Genomic DNA, 16,349 nt, shown 5'->3' with positions numbered 1-16,349 from the left:
TTCTTTATCAACCTCTTTACATTAGATTTTACAGTAGTAGAGGGTTGCGTACTATTGTAAAGTATTCCAAGCTCTATGTCCTTCACTTCAACATCACTTCTTCTAGCAGATGATGGTGTGTTTCTTCTGCTTTGACTATTCATAGCAATGCTGCTACGTACGTGTTTCTGAAGAATACGATATCTTGTAGTAGCAAACTGAAACATTTTAGTTGACAAGTCTTGATGAAATTTCAAGCATATATCATAATCTGGTTTATCCAAAGTAAACAAATCACAATTTGTAGAGGCCCTAACATAAGATAAAAAAAATATGTTATACATTAAATTGTCAAATTGATGAGGGCTTGACAGCCTGAAGTTAAATTGTGGGATGCTAAGTGTTGAAATTTAACAGATTACTGAACAAAGATGTTGGTATATAAGGATTGATCAAAATCTTTGCAAACTTTTCTGGTCAGTTATTAATCCTCAGCATAATTTCTGTAAACTTTTTGTGTCTATTGTGCTCATGCATTTTACATTATGTTAGAACATATACCTGAATGATGTCAGTGATGGGGCACCACACAAACAGGACATTTCACCAAAGAAGTCTCCTTCATTTAATGTGTCAAAAATAATTTCACCATCTTCTGACACAACATCAACTGTTCCCATAGTAATAAAATACATCTACGCAAAAGTTAACATAACAAGACTTACGATACTTTATCAAAAATTCAAAACTTACCGAAGGAGAGCTGTCTCCTTTCTTGATGATAAATTCATCTTTTGGGATAAATACTGGTTTACAGTAGCGGGATATAAGCTTAATGAAAGAAATCTCAGCATCTTGAAACAGTGACACCTTTTTTCAACCATTTCCTCAAAACTAATACACTGATTATGTTGTACTAACCTTTGCGATTATATCTTTGTAAACACAAAATGAAATTTCAGTACGCAGAGACAATGGTAAGCCTTTCATTAATTCTGATAAGTTCAGTGCACCAATTCTCTTCCACAACAAAGAGTAGTAACTATATAATTAATCTACATCAAATATGCTTGCTAATGTGACTATTACGTACTTCATGACACGATCAATAGCACTTTTTCCAGAATTTTTTTCCTGAACAAAAATTGACAAAAAGTACCACATACATCTGTACATGTAATACTACAAGCACAAGAAATATTTTAAGTTTGATTGGGGATCACAGAAACAAAAAGTAGTGGAACAATGGACACCTGAAGGTATACAGTACGTATCATATAGTAGGCATACGTATAATCCCTACATAAGTCTATACATACTGGATTAAATATTCACTAGTCTATCTTCAGGTGGAAGTGAAACTGTGCCAAAAACAGCCCAGTTGTAAAAAAAGGCAAGGCCAAGAATGCACAAGTACATGTTCATGGAGTAACTACAACCAAAAGACATGATATCAAAATCTGGCCAAGAAAGCATTTACAGTATAAGCACTTTTATGCATTCGTTTTCTATATGCTTCACATTATCACATCCAGCTAGCTGTACATGTGTGCTTGCAATATAAACAATACTACTGAAACGATAAAAGATGATTACACTGCATTGTTACCAAAATTAATTTAACTAAAATTTACAATTGGTTTCTACTTGGCCATCTTTTTTATTTTAATATACAGTGCAAAAAGATGGCCAAGTAGAAACCAATTGTAAATTTTTAGTTAAGGTTACGGTATAGTCACGGGCAATCATTCAAAATTTTGAATGCCTATCGATACTTTTTGAGAAGCCCATAAAACCAGTCTAGCAGCGTGAAAAGTTTTAAATGAAGGTGAAGCCCTTCATATTCAATGTTTTTATGTAGCTACAGTGTAGTTTGAGGCAGGTGGAACACTACAATTTGTTGTAGTAACACAAGTAAGTCAGCCCATATATAGCTCAGCTCCAGCTGTCACTACCATGTTTTTCCGCCGCCAAATACAGCAAAAGCTGTAGGCTCTATTGGCTTTTCTGGGGCATAGTGATACTGTATATTAAATTTATTAGGTCCTGTGGAAGCGTTTTTGGCGTGTTTCTTCTCAGTGACTCAGGTACAAGCCTTCAAAGAGCTTGTTTCACTCGAAAAACTACTAAAAGTTCAATAAAACGTCTCACACAACCGGTAACTTAAAAAATCGCTTCCACAGGACCTAGATATTTTAGTTGTTTAGTCACTTGTGTTGAAATTATAAGGATTCAGTAATCTGTTAGTCTGGTTTTTGGCGGCGCATTTTTATAAAACATCGCTCTATTGTAGACCACACACCCAAGAACAGTCGTTGTTCTGTAGTAAAAACAAACAAGCATAATTAGTTGTATTGCTAACACAACACAGTTGTTGAAATTATTTATCCCTGCTTGGTTTAAAGCAGGTTTTGTAATTTGTTCCGCCCACGCATTTTAAATTATTCCGTAACCTTAAATTAATTTTGGTAACAATGCAGTGTAATCATCTTTTATCGTCTCAGTATAATTGTCTATATTGCAAGCACACATGTACAGCTAGCTGGATGTGATAACGTGAAGCATATAGAAAACGAATGCATAAAAGTGCCTATACTGTAAATGCTTTCTTGGCCAGATTTTGATATCATGTCTTTTGGTTGTAGTTACTTCATGAACATGTACTTGTGCATTCTTGGCCTCGCCTTTTTTTACAGCTGGGCTGTTTTTGGCACAGGATATCACTACTTTTTGTTGAATGGAGAACATACAGTTACTGAAGATTGGCTATTATATTAGGCCACTCCAATTGGTAATTATGTTTCTGGTCCTTTGAAAATCAGTTTTAGGTGCGGGAAGGCGGAATTGAGCAACAAAGCAACAATGAAGTGACTGCTCAAATAGAGTATTTTTGTGATTTACTGACTGTTCTATTAGAGTATATCGATCCGTACTATGCACTCTGCCCATTTCTTGCAGGTTTTCACTGATAAAATACAAATTATGACACCTTATAGATAGCTAGATTTAGCATACTTGTTGCAGCCCAACAATAGTTTCTGAAATCCAGGTTTTCCAAAAGGCTGATGCGGGCATTTTACCCATGTATTTCTGAAATTTCACATTCTCCAAAATAGGATGCGGGCGGAGGACCAGAAACATAATTACTAATTGGAGTGGCTTTATACATAGGAGACACTACATGCATGCATGCATACATAATAACAGCTTCAGTATCAGATTAGCTAGCTAAAGCAGTAGCAAAAGCTTCAAGTTCAGTGTTTAGAAGCGCTACTAAAAGTGACTTGCTAAGAGAAAACTCGTTCAAGCCATTCAAATTTCCCTCAATGACTCACGTGATATTTTGCGTGATGTTTCACGTAAAAATAAGAACCGGGGATAGTGACAAAGTCGAGGCTACCATCTTATTGGTTCTTCCTGAAGCGGTGGGTTGATGATATAACTAGCCTCTGTGCATAACACACTATTCTCCCAGCGAATTGCCGAGTAAGTTTGCGTATAAGTCATTGTAAACGGATATATAACTACCGTTGTAATTTTAGACAGGAATCCCCCACGCCATAGTAGCTTCCTGGGATTATATATCTGTGCTTTTGTAGGCCAGATCCTTGCAGCTGGCTTGTTCTAGCAGCTCAGTGTGTGGGTCAGACCGCGAACAAGTTGAGCCGAACCCTAGTGAGAAAAGAGCTAAAAATGAAAGAAGATTTTTTCTCAACATTTCAACCAACCATGCAGATGGTTGGTGATGACAACAAAGTTGTCAAGAGCAGACAAATGCTTCTAGCTTCCTCTAATGTATGGTGAAATCTTTGGCTATAAATAATGTGTCAGGCATTTGAATGATTAGCAAGTAAGTCAATACTACAAAACTAACAAGTTAATATTTTTGAGGGCTCAGCTCAATGCGTACATACAGTATACCATAATTACTATGCATCAATTGATTGATGTAATGATAATATGTGCAGATCTGAGACAACCATGGACTCTACTATACAGTAACTGGGCAGATATATAGAGTTACGTATACTCTGATATAATTGTTGAGTGTTGTAGTTTGCCAATGGTCGAAGCTAAATTAACCATTTTAGATAGCTTTTTGTGTTGTTGAAGGTGTCAGGCAAACTCCAGTTAGGGCCAGACAATAAAAGATTATTTTTCAAAACAGGAGAGGAACATGCTTAGGCCCGCAAGGTACAGGCTTAATCTATTTACCCCTGTAATGTATCTATTAATGTATTGCCCCACTACCCCTCCCTTCGGGCATATGTGGGGCTATAGTGGGCACAACTGAATGTTAAATGCCCCATGGTAGGGCAAACCTATTGTGTCAAATCCTCACCCATTGGCTCCAGTTGCAACGTGGGGATTTACTTGGGATTTGACATAGCGTAGAAAAAATACTTGGGTGCTTAATGAATGATTGTCCCCCATAGTGGGGCAGTGGTTTCATGTCAATTCCCCTTGTAAAGCCCCACTTACATCCAAAGGGGGTGGTGGGGCAACACATTGGTAGGTGCATAATGAGTTTGCATCATAAACCTTGTGTTAAAATTTAGGCTGTCTTGCTTTTGTTGTGCTTATAGCAGCTAATGTGCTTATTCTCAAGCAAGGACTAAGAGAAACTACAAATTGTCTTCTACCTTTATCCATCAACTAGATCACTGCTGGTTATAAAATTTCCTTTGTTGTTGTAACTTGTTTACCATTGTGCTATAACCGTTAGTCCCTCCTAGTTTATATGTCTCCTAGCAACGAAAGTTGTCATGTCAACAATGTAGCATAGGTGAGAACTACAAAACAAATCAAGTAATATATTACAAAATTGGTCATCAACTGGTACCAGCTTCAGTATGCTGAATAATACATCTTGGAAATGGCTATGTGGGATGCCCACTTTAATGTATATAAAATGATGTGATGCTCATGTTGTATAGGTGTTATTCACACTGTTTTATCTGCTGTCTCCTCCCATACAAGACCTGCCTCAATCTGATCAACCCAAGGAGCCTATGTAGGACCTTCTGACCATAAAGACTTTTGTAAAGTACAATGGTTGAAGTCCAACTACAACATGTGGTGAGTATAATTGGAATGTTGGTGTATGTGTGTAGTGTATATTAGTTGTGGGACAATGGCAGGGTCCTGGATTTGAAGAACTGGCCCAGACACATACTCAGCTTGAATAGCAATATGTACACACATATGCTACACGCGCACTATACATATTTGACATGTTAGTCTGACTATAATTATGATTACATGTTTTAGTTAGCTGTGCCTTACTATAATACTGTATCCCGTTCTTTTTGTGCAGGGTGGATACTGATGTTGTGACTGTTGGCGGGTGAATTTATGGTCAATGGACAAATCATGCAAATGGTGAAGAAAAATTAACATGTGGTACCAAGACCCCACTGATCTTGGTGGACTTCATAGCCAAACACTAGTGTATCTGGCCGCTTCTTGTGCTATTGTAGTCATTGTTTTTTTTATTTTATGGGATCATCACAATGTAAACGTTTACTATTACAGTATATTCATGCTATCGTTAAAGAGTTTCTATAATTGTAGGTGGTTGCATGAGGGTCTAACAAGTGCTGTGACTGAAAGGTGATGCGCTGATGCTGGCTTTTAGCGAACATTGAAGTTTCACTGGCACTGAATGGCTGGAGTGGGATTAGAGACGTGCATGGGTAATGTAGCAGTAAATTACTTCAACTGTATCCCAACACTACAGCGGGTATGAAACAGCTATATGCTGGTACGGCCCTGCATGGGGGAGTAACGCCTATAGCGAGTCAGTGGAGGCATACTGTGGCGAATTTAAACAAATCAGTGAATGGACTCACAATTAAATTCGGAGTTGACAGCACAGTGTCCATCAAATCAGCCAGCTCGCTATGGCTAATCAGCTAATGACCTTGCCCACTTCCACGCTGTTTGGGAATTGAGGCGGGCGCCTCACATCTCGATGTCATGGCGGCAAGTTTGAATCTTCAAAGAGCGATCTCATAAACTAACAAACAACTTTTAGCGAAATTAAATGTACAGATGCATTGTGTAAAAAGCCCCTGATAGCTGCAGCATTTTTATAATACGACTTCATGGTTGAAAGAAAATCGCCCCAATGGGATGTGATGACGAAGAGAAGGAAAAAAGAACGATGCACATTTGAATAAATAATTTAATTAATGCATTGTAAATGGATGGGCGATGGAACAAACTACTCCAACAATTCGCCTGATCTTTCGTGTGGTAGTTACTCATTATACAAAGGTTACATTCCCACTGGTTTCGAGGTGGAATCTTTTAGTAAGGCTGAGATTTTGCCATGCAGATTTTAAAAGATTGCATAATCGATCTCTCATGTAAATGACTCACAGTAGTGGTCGCGTGTTTATTATTGTGGTTGTGGGCGCGCGCTTTGTGCTTTCCTTGGTCTTGGCCTTGCGACTCACTACCGTGAGTCTTGATCCCTTGTTTCACTACTTTTGATTCCTAATCATATTCCTTGTACTTGTTTATTAACTTTTTGTAATGTAGTTATGACTGGTGAATCCACACATACCGCATCATGTTTAGTCTTAATGTGTGCCCCAACTATCGGATAGTGAAGTGGAAATTATGTTACTCTAGGACATCATCGAGGCATGTTGGGATGTTAGCATGTTGTGTAGTGTGGACACATGGTATATATTATATGAACCATGGCTCACTTTAGTGCATTGCACTGATGCTACTTTAGCGTGGGAGTCTGCTTGGGGTTTAACTCGTATATTCACTGGGCAATATCTTGGGAATATGGTTTTCCCATGGCTTTGATGCCCAACCAGCTACGTTTTATTGAGCAACATAGAGCATTTGTGACCGGATCTGCGAAAACCTGACATAATGGTGCATTTTTCAAATTCTTTATTATTGAATATTTATAATCTACTTAGCCGAGAGCATGCTCTGGCCAAGTTTCAGCCTTGTATGCCAACAACTTTTGAAGTTACAGCCCTACAAAGTAGCAGCAACAGAAAGATCGATTTGTACAGCAATTATTGGGAATAAATTACAGGTGCTTACAAAAATGACTGTAACTTACGAACACAATGCAGTACAGAGTTGTAACTTACACCATTGTATTCGCCATGAATGGGGGAGTCCATTACATGGTGAGTTTTTCTCCTATCATCTTTCTTCCCTACATACAGAGACGAAATTAGTGAAGAAAAATCAATCGCGTACGACTGCTTTGACATGACATAAACAGATGCCCATAACTCACGCATCCTTTAGGCCACAGCTACAAAACAAAGATTTTCGAGCTCCTCTTGAGTAGGCAAATAAGATGGCACCCATGTTTTTATCATTGCACCCTTTCTTCATAAAGAACAAAGCATTAAAAAATTTTCCAATTTTTTTTCATTTACGCAAATATTTTACGCATTGCAATCAATAGCCTATACCGAAAATTTAGGCTTGCACCATTATGTCGGGTTTTCACAGATCCGGTCACATTTTATTGTGGGTTTTAGTTTACACATTATGCAAGGCTCAGTGTAGTTGTTAAGTTTAGATTATTTGACAGTAACTAAACTATGTTCTAAGCTGTAAAATGCTAATAATAAATAAATAAATAATAATAAAGATGAATGATCTGTAAAATAATTGCTTGAGCGATGAGTGAATGCACATTTCTACCCACTGCATGGGGGTGTGTCAGCTATTGAGCAGATCATGAAACAACAAGAATATGACAACTAGGTGAGTAGCTTATAGTCCAAAGTACTTAACTTAGTGTATTAACTCACTTACTATCACAGTAGCTATACGTAGTATTGAAAAACTATAGATCCTTTACACCCCAAAAACCAATCCCACAATCAAAAGTTCCTGGCATGTGTTGAAACATAATGCTGTAGGAAAAACATTCTGAGAGCATTTGTAATCAATCATCAAATAGGATGAGTGCCTTTTTTTCACCTATCAGGTGAGTGTGCCCTGCGCGATATGTATCACTTCTACCACGATTGCATCAGAATTTTGTTGATATATACATCCTTACTCCGGGGGCTGCAAAATCCCTCACAGCCATGGTATAACTATTACATACACCCTTTCTCCCTAGTCATCAGAGGTTTACTGCTGATAAATCCCTCGGCCTTGCCTCGGGGTTTATTAACAGCAAAGACTTTGGAGTCGGGTGTATATAAGTGTAGTACATCTTGTAGCAATGGTTTATATCACACACACGCACGCACGCACACGCACACACATGCACGCACACACGCATGTACGCAAGTATACACATGCACATACACACACGCATGCATACACACGCACATATTAATCTTAAATACACCAGTATATAAAATCATTCTGACATACTTTCAGATAAAACTCCATATTGTGAAGTCTATCTTGAAAGGACATTTTCCCATAGGCAGTGTGCCCAAAGCTGGAGGCAACTGTTGAAATACTGTAGCTGTATCCAACTGATCCCAAAACCATCACCACAACTGCAAACCATTGCTACATTAACACATAACGAAGTTGATAATATAATTGTACATGTAAGTATTGTACAAGAATCATACAGTGTAGTAGTGCTGAATAGTAGAGATACCCAAGGGCTGCAAATAGCAAACAACTAGTGTGATAGTGATGTTAACAATGCCAATTACTGACATGTTAACAATTATTAGTGCTGCACAATGAGACCTACTGTACACATCCGAATGAATCATGAAATGTGTAGTTATGTTTGTACTATCATACAACAGGAATGCCTTTCGGTGGTTAGCAAGCCAAGAATGCCTGTCAAAATGCTGCCACTAAATCCATTGTAAAAACATTCTTCATGGTATATAAAAAAGCAGAAGACTCTAGTGCATCTAGTGCCAAATATAGTGCAAAAAGCAAGAAAACCCTTAAAAAAAACAAATATTTAATTAAAAGAAAACCCTGCTACACCCGTCTGCCAGCCTGACCACAGACACAAGGCTAGAGGCTGAATGACTCATTGTATGGCATGCCACAATACCTAATATGTGCCTTTTGGGGTTCTGACAAGTGTCAGCTTTATGTGCCTTGCCTTTTATCTTTTACAAATACAAGAGAATTTAAAGTTTGATTAGTGATCATAGAAATAAAAAGCAGTGCAAAAAGGGAGGTTGCTAACAACTGAAGATATACTAGTGGACATTAATCCCTACTTCAGTCTATACCCACAACTGGATTACTGATTAAATGTCCACTAGTACATATATCTTCAAGTGTAGTTGACCTCACTTGTTTCACTACTTTTTATTTACTAGAAAATTTGTAAATTTAAAAATGAAGTAAGGATCTATGCAGCAAAAAGTGGTGAAACAAGAGATGAATGATGGTATTACAACATAGCTCAGTGGAAAAGTCCCTACTTTGGCATTGAGCTAGCTAATGTGCAAAGTAGGGACTTTCCCATTGAGCTATGTTGTATTACCATCATTCATCTCTTGTTTCACTACTTTTTGTTGCATAGGTCCCTACTTCATTTTTAAATTTACAATCTTTAAAAAATACTAGTTTGTTTAGTTTTTATTGTAGCACAGCTAGCTGCAATGTAACTTGTGACTGTTCTATTAGAATATCATACATGACTGTTGTATTAGAGTATAACTCGAGTCAGCCAAGAGGTGTGCAGCTAGCTAGACTAATAAGGGGGTGAGGTCATTTAGTTTATTGTTAAGTAAACAGCTAGATTGTAAAGAGGTGTGGTCTCCGTACTCTATCACTATTAGTCCACCTAGATCTTTAATTGAAGGACGTGGTCGCGAACCTATCGCAAACGGGATCCAAATCACGAACTTGCACTATGCTTGCACATATCTAGTCTTATAGTAGAGCCAGGACTGAAGCACTTCTGAAATCCAGCTTTGAAATAATTCTGTGGCGTCTATTTATGTTGCTGAAAGAATGTGTTGATACGGAAAACTAATACCTTGATATGGTTTTGTTGGATGAAGAAGACATGCAGCTTGATTGAAGATAAAAGAAAAGACAAGGTGCAGAGGGCCTACACTTGTCGGAACCCCAAAAGGCACATCCCACTGATGAGTTTGTTATTGTCACGTAAAATGGTGGCTGTATGTTGCTTCATTTGGCCTTTAGCCTTGCGACTGTAGTCAGTGAGTGAGGCAGTGAGACTAAAATTCGAGTTTTGGCAATTTAAAAAAAATTCTATATCCGGCCACCTGTAAGTATTTTGTTATATTTTATATATTATGTGGACTAGTACTATTCTGTAAAGGCGATTTTCGGTGTGTAAAGTGTCTCTAGAATGATTTTTCAAAGCGGAATTTTGGGTGGTGGCGTGCAAAATTTTCAAGGCGATCCCTACTTAAACGGTTCTACCGTACTGTTTGATATGATCCCTAATTTGACTTAATATTCCTAATTTTTCCTCATACATATATACTTGTTTGTTTTTACTTTTTTGTAACATTATGAATACTGGTGAAAGAATTATTATTTTTGCCTGAAAGTGTGCCCCAACTATTAATTACTGAATTAGTGAAGTAGCTATTACGTTTCATTTTTGGTCCATTGCACAACATTACAAATGAAGAACTCTACATATGAGAAGCACATCTGCAATCAATCCAGCCACAATGGAAACCTTGGACAATTCCCATTACAAATGTAGGGAAGCTGTTATGCAGTACTACTGTGAATCAACACTTGAGCTCTCAGAGAAGAGATATAGGACAAATCTTAAAAGAGCTGTATGCCAAGCCATATAAGTGCCACATGCCAAGCCATACAAGTGCCACATTCCAATCCATACAAGTACCAAAGCCATAGAAATATGATATGCATTTAACATGTAATTACTCAGTGATTGTGGTTGCATTCTTTACAGCCTGTTACAATGAGTTGAAATTGTTCTACTGTAGAGTTAAGTAGCTATACCAAAAATCACAGCCAAGCTGTGAAGAAAGAGTGTGGTCCCAAAAAGGCCAGGGTGAAAAAGTTGTGAAGTCAATTAGGTGATGGCCAAGAAAATGGCTGCAATGATGCTATATAGCAAGAGTTAATAATAGAGGAGTTAATAATACTCTCCACCATTATTAACTCATGCCTTTCAATGATTGGCACCCTTTTTTCACACAGTTAGGCTGTTTTTGGTATAGATATCACTTTTTGTTGTAATTATAACCAACACCAGCCATAAGCCAGTTTAGGGCTTTACTTTTTTTTCTTTACTGTAGGAAAAAGAAAAGAGAGAATTATTTTAATTTGAACTATTTTAGTACATTATAGTTATTATGTACCAAAAGGAAAACTTGCAAAAAGGCTCCTGCAGAACTGTAGACAGAATGACTTGGTTGTATGTCAAAACTGGATGATTATGTAGTCATGTAGCTTAATTCTTTACTGTGAGATATGTAATGTAGCTGAACTCTCTATTGGATAATTTTTATGTAGCTGAACTCTCTTCAGGAAGATTTGTAATGTGACAAAGCCCTTTCAATAAAGCTTAGTAGAGATCAGCTAGAAACATATCACCCTGTAGAAAGATCAGCTAGAAACAAGTCACCCTGCAGCGAGATTAGTTACATTTCAATCATCCTGTAGAAAGATCAGCTTGAAACAAATCACCCTATAGTAGAAACAAGTCACCCTGTAGAGAGATCAGCTAGAAACAAATCACCCTGTAGAAAGATCAGCTTGGAACAAACCACACTGTTGAAAGATTACAAGTCACCTTGTAGAAAGATCAGATAGAATGAAGTCTGCACCGTGTAGCACTACCAGAGAAGAGTGCCATGAAACACCTAAGGATTATCCATGAACAGTAAAATAATCCCCATTAAGTGCCATGAAAGTCATTTCATTGATATTTCATTGTAATATCCATGCCATGAAATACTCATGATTTCATGGTAATTTAATAGCACTGACAAATTATTTCATGGCACAAGAAAATGTCATGATTGCAGTGGCCATGAATTGTCAAATTTTCATAGGCAGTGTCCATGAATTTTTATAGGCAGTGTCCTTGAAAACTACATGGTTTACCATCACATTTTCATAGGCTTTTCTCTGGGTGTTCATATAGAAATAAATCAGATCAGCTAGAAAAAATCACGCTGTAGAGAGATCAACTAGAAAAATCACTCTATAGAGAGATCAGCTGGAAACAAGGCAACCTGTAGAGTGAAGGTGTGGGAGGTCAGCATTATCAAGTCACCCACGTAAGAGCCCAACTACTTTTCAAGTCACCCAATGGAGAATCCAACTATGAACAAATCTCTCAGTAGAAAGATCAGCTAGAAATAAATCACCCTGCACAGTATTCAGTTAGAAACAAATCCCCCTGTAGAGAGATCAGTTAGGCAAGTTACCATGTTACCTGCAAAGAGTTCAGCTATTTTTCAAGTCACCCTGTAGAGAGCTCAGTAGAAACAAGCAGCCCTGTAGAGAGATCAGCTAGAAACAAATAACCCTGTAGAGAGATCAACCAGAAACAAATCACCCTGTAGAGAAATCAGCTGGATCAAGTCACCCAGTAGGGTGTTCAACTACATTTCAAGTCACCCTGTAGAGAGTGTAGCTAGAAACAAGTCACCCTGTAGAAAGATCAGCAAGAAACAAGTCACCCAGTAGGGAGTTCAGCTGGAAACAAGTGACCATGTAGAAAGATCAGCTAGAAACAAATCACCCTGTAGAGAGATCAGCTAGAAACAAGTCACCCTGTAGAGAGATCAACTGGAAACTGGAGAGAATTCAGCTACATTTTGCAGAGTGTTCAGCTATAAATAAGCCACCATGTGGTGAGTTCAACTATAAACCATTCACCATGTAGTCAAAAGAGTATAGTTACATTATGAGGCTCCCTGTAGAAAAGAACTACATACACATTTCCCTGTAGCTGCAAACAGTTTAACCTGTGTGGCTTATTTTTATGATTAATCAACAAAATTAAAAATTGTTGCCTAAAGTACATGTAGCTAAACAAATCATTAAAATCTTCTTCATAATAATCTTCTCTCTAGATCTGTGGTAAAGAAAAAGACAAGTTAAAAGAAATACCTAAAGCTGGCCATAGGCTGGCTTCAGGTATGAAATTACAAAAAGAAGTGATATCTAATCAAAAACAGCCAAGCTGTAAAAAAAGGGTGCGGCCTCCAAAAAAGCCAGGATGAAAAAAGATGTGAAATCAAAGATGGCGGTCAAGAAATGGCTGTGGTGGTACGTTAATGGCAAAAATTTTAATAACGACAATTCAGGTGAATTTGGAGGAGCACAAATTCACCTGAATTGTCGGTATTAAAATTTTTGCCATTAACCTTCCATCACAGCCATTTCTTGGCCTCCATCTTTGATTTCACATCTTTTTTCACCCTGGATTTTTTGGAGGCCGCACCTTTTTTTACAGCTTGGCTGTTTTTGATTAGATTAAAGAATACAGGTACACAAAACTGTTTTTTACATATGTGCAAACCTCAGCAATAGTGTAGGCAACGATGTCTCCATATCCCACTTGGGTTGTACTGACCACTGCCCAGTATAAAGCAATAGCATACTTCTCTGATAGTGTACTGTTATCTACAGTAACATACTCACCATAGTTATGCAACAGTGAGGCTAAGTGTATGTATAATTATTAGAGATGTATCAATACAGAAATTATAAATCTATCCAATATACATACTGTGACTAATCAGTAGTACTGATCTAATCTACCATTATAACAAAGTGTAGTTACACTGTATTTAGGAGGGAGGAATCCAAATAAGAATGCTAAATATTTTTATTTTAACTATGCACATATTTGTGCATGGACAAGTTGATAACTCCTTTGAACAATGAAGCCTATGGATTCAAACAAGAGTATATAATAGTACCCAAGAGTATCGAATGGGTGTATTATCCTGTGCTTAATGATTGCGTGAAGTAACATGGATGTTTCAGTGATTGGTTGTTTATATTGTCATTAAGGGTTGCTGTATTTAGTCCAATTTGGCCACTAAACTAAGTGAAAACATGATAGCGTTAAAGGGAAATGGCTAATGTTAAAGTTCTGGCACTGCCAAGCGGATCTCTGAAGGCATGGCAACACGCTCGTTTGTGCAACCATTGTTTTAACGAGCTGGAGTTATCTTGGGTCCTTACTACACTTTTGTTGTTCAATAACTGTTGAATACTTGGTTGAATAACACAGAAAACTAGCAAATAAAGACCCATTGCCATGTACGCATTTCAAATTGCCATTTCACATAAACAAAAAAAAAATACTGCAATATCCATGTTATTTTACAATCATTAATCACGGGCTTATACACCGTTCAACACTCTTGGTTTCTAATGTATGTATACTCTTGATTCAAATAATAGCCGTGGTGTTTATGTTCTATCTTTAAGGGAACAGTGTGGCCACTATTCAAAATTACAGGTTATTGTTGTCCCATTGGCAATAGGAATTGATGCCTTTGATCACCTTTGCAGTATAATTTATTAACTTTGTATTAGAAGTCATCATACTTGCAGTAGAATTTATTGCCTTGGCAATAGAGTTTGATGCATTCACTATAAAATTAGATGTGTTTGTATTAGAATTAGCTAGTTACATTTGCGTCTGTACGCTGATATGTCACCTTATTTTTTTGCAAGTGGAATGTACATGTGGTGTGATTTCAATGTCTTTCACAAGGAAGTTTAAACGTGGGTGTTATAAGAAGTGATAAAGTGCTATAATTCAAGTGGATTTGAGTGATTTACAGTGTCTACTTTCATCTTGGATTATTGGTGCTCATTAATCAGAATCAGAGTGTGCTTTCTCCTAAGTTCTGACAATTGAGTTCACACTACTGGACTTTCAGCATTACCTGTAAGAATTATTTATTTCAGTAAATATTCAATATACATGAGCAAATAATCTAGATTTTATTTTTCTGTGCATACAGCTGTCATATATTGTAATATTGTTTGTATTGACTGTGGCTATTCTTCATGCTCATTTTCATCTTCAGTGCTGTCATCATCAGTAGTGTCTGAAGTTGGGATAGTGTTATCAATATGGTGTCTATCAAAGCAGGTGCATAAAACTGCTGCCAACAATCATGTGCTGTATTCCCCTCATCTGTTTAATTCAAGAGGTTATCACGACTGCTTCAGTGCTGTTGTCTGACAAAACTTGTCATAGAGATGGCCTGTTCAACAGCATTCAGAAATGAACTGCATGGTCGACAATGATGTGCTGAGTCATCAAACCATTGCTCCACTTCAGTGGAATCGAACATTATCCATAATGATGGTGTGAGAGATGTCATCCACAAAGATGTTGAGCTTGTCTAAAACTGAAGAAGTTTCTCAGCATTGTGTGACCCAAGCTGAGCATGGCGATGTACGATGCTACTCTCTGATAAGGCAATCAATACAGAAATGTTTTCACCACATGAAATTGGAAGCAAGATGGTTGCTCTCTCGCCAATCACAAAGTTGATGCAATTGCAGATTAAACCAAGTAAGATGGTGTGTTTACTGCTGTTCCTTTTTGATTTCTGTACATATTTATATCTCTTCTCAATCGTAGATGGTCTACTGGAATGATGTCAAGATTTTTCAATGATATGCTGTCCCTGTTGAGTGTGTAATGGATGGCACTAATGTCAATTAAATTGATGCTGGAGAAGATGTTGTGTTGTTGACAACAATTTGTTACTGTATTAGTTATGTGCCTTACTATGTTCACAACTGTCTTTGTTTTGTTGCTTTGAAATTAGCTTCCTACTGTTTGGCTTAGATGGTAATTCCTACTGTTGGGCTTAGATGGTTAATGGGTATATTTGGTTGTTACCTGAATGTTTTTATAAATAGTATATTTAAAAATTTTAAAATGAAGGATCCAAGCAATAAAAAGTAGTGAATTTGAAACAAGAGATGAATGCTGGTTTTACAGCATAGCTATGTGAGAAAATCCCTATAATGAATGTTATTTTGTTCACACCGAGCTATGCTGTAATGCCATCACTTGTTTCTTGTTTCACTACTTTTATTACTTGGATCTCTACTTCATTTTTAAATCAATAATTTAGTTTTTTTTGTTATAGCATACAGTTATACATGTGTGACTGTTCTATTAGGGTGACTGCTATAATAGAGTATTTTGAGCACACCAGGGGGCATGGTTACTATAAAACGGTACGGTAGTACCGTTTAAGTAGGATGTGCCTTTTGGGATTCTGACGAGTGTAGGCCCTCTGTGCCTTGTCTTTTCTTTTATCTTCTATCAGGCTGCTTGTCTTCTTCATCTAACGAAACCATATCAAGTCGTTAAATTTCCTTACCAACACTTTCTACAGCAGCATGTTGTAGCACAGCTAGCTACAGTG

General features: G+C 37.3%; 2 protein-coding genes across 2 annotated transcripts in view; one reads left to right on the top strand and one right to left on the bottom strand.

The window, feature by feature from the left end:
• LOC136251574 (uncharacterized) overlaps positions 1–16,349 on the top strand; it is a 212,436-nt gene that overhangs the window by 68,665 nt on the left and 127,422 nt on the right. The gene's annotated exons all lie outside the window — the stretch shown is intronic.
• On the bottom strand, positions 528–1,077 carry LOC136248300 (cyclic nucleotide-gated channel alpha-3-like). The gene is made up of 4 exons (XM_066040097.1): positions 1,073–1,077; positions 901–1,021; positions 733–849; positions 528–674 (listed from the first exon to the last, which is right to left on the bottom strand). The coding sequence occupies exons 1-4, from the start codon at positions 1,075–1,077 to the stop codon at positions 528–530; spliced, it is 390 nt and encodes a 129-aa protein (XP_065896169.1).

This window comes from Dysidea avara, chromosome 3, assembly GCF_963678975.1.
Source record: "Dysidea avara chromosome 3, odDysAvar1.4, whole genome shotgun sequence".
NCBI lineage: Eukaryota > Metazoa > Porifera > Demospongiae > Dictyoceratida > Dysideidae > Dysidea > Dysidea avara.
Note: the sequence above shows the minus strand (reverse complement) of the source record. Positions and strands in the feature narration are given on the sequence as shown.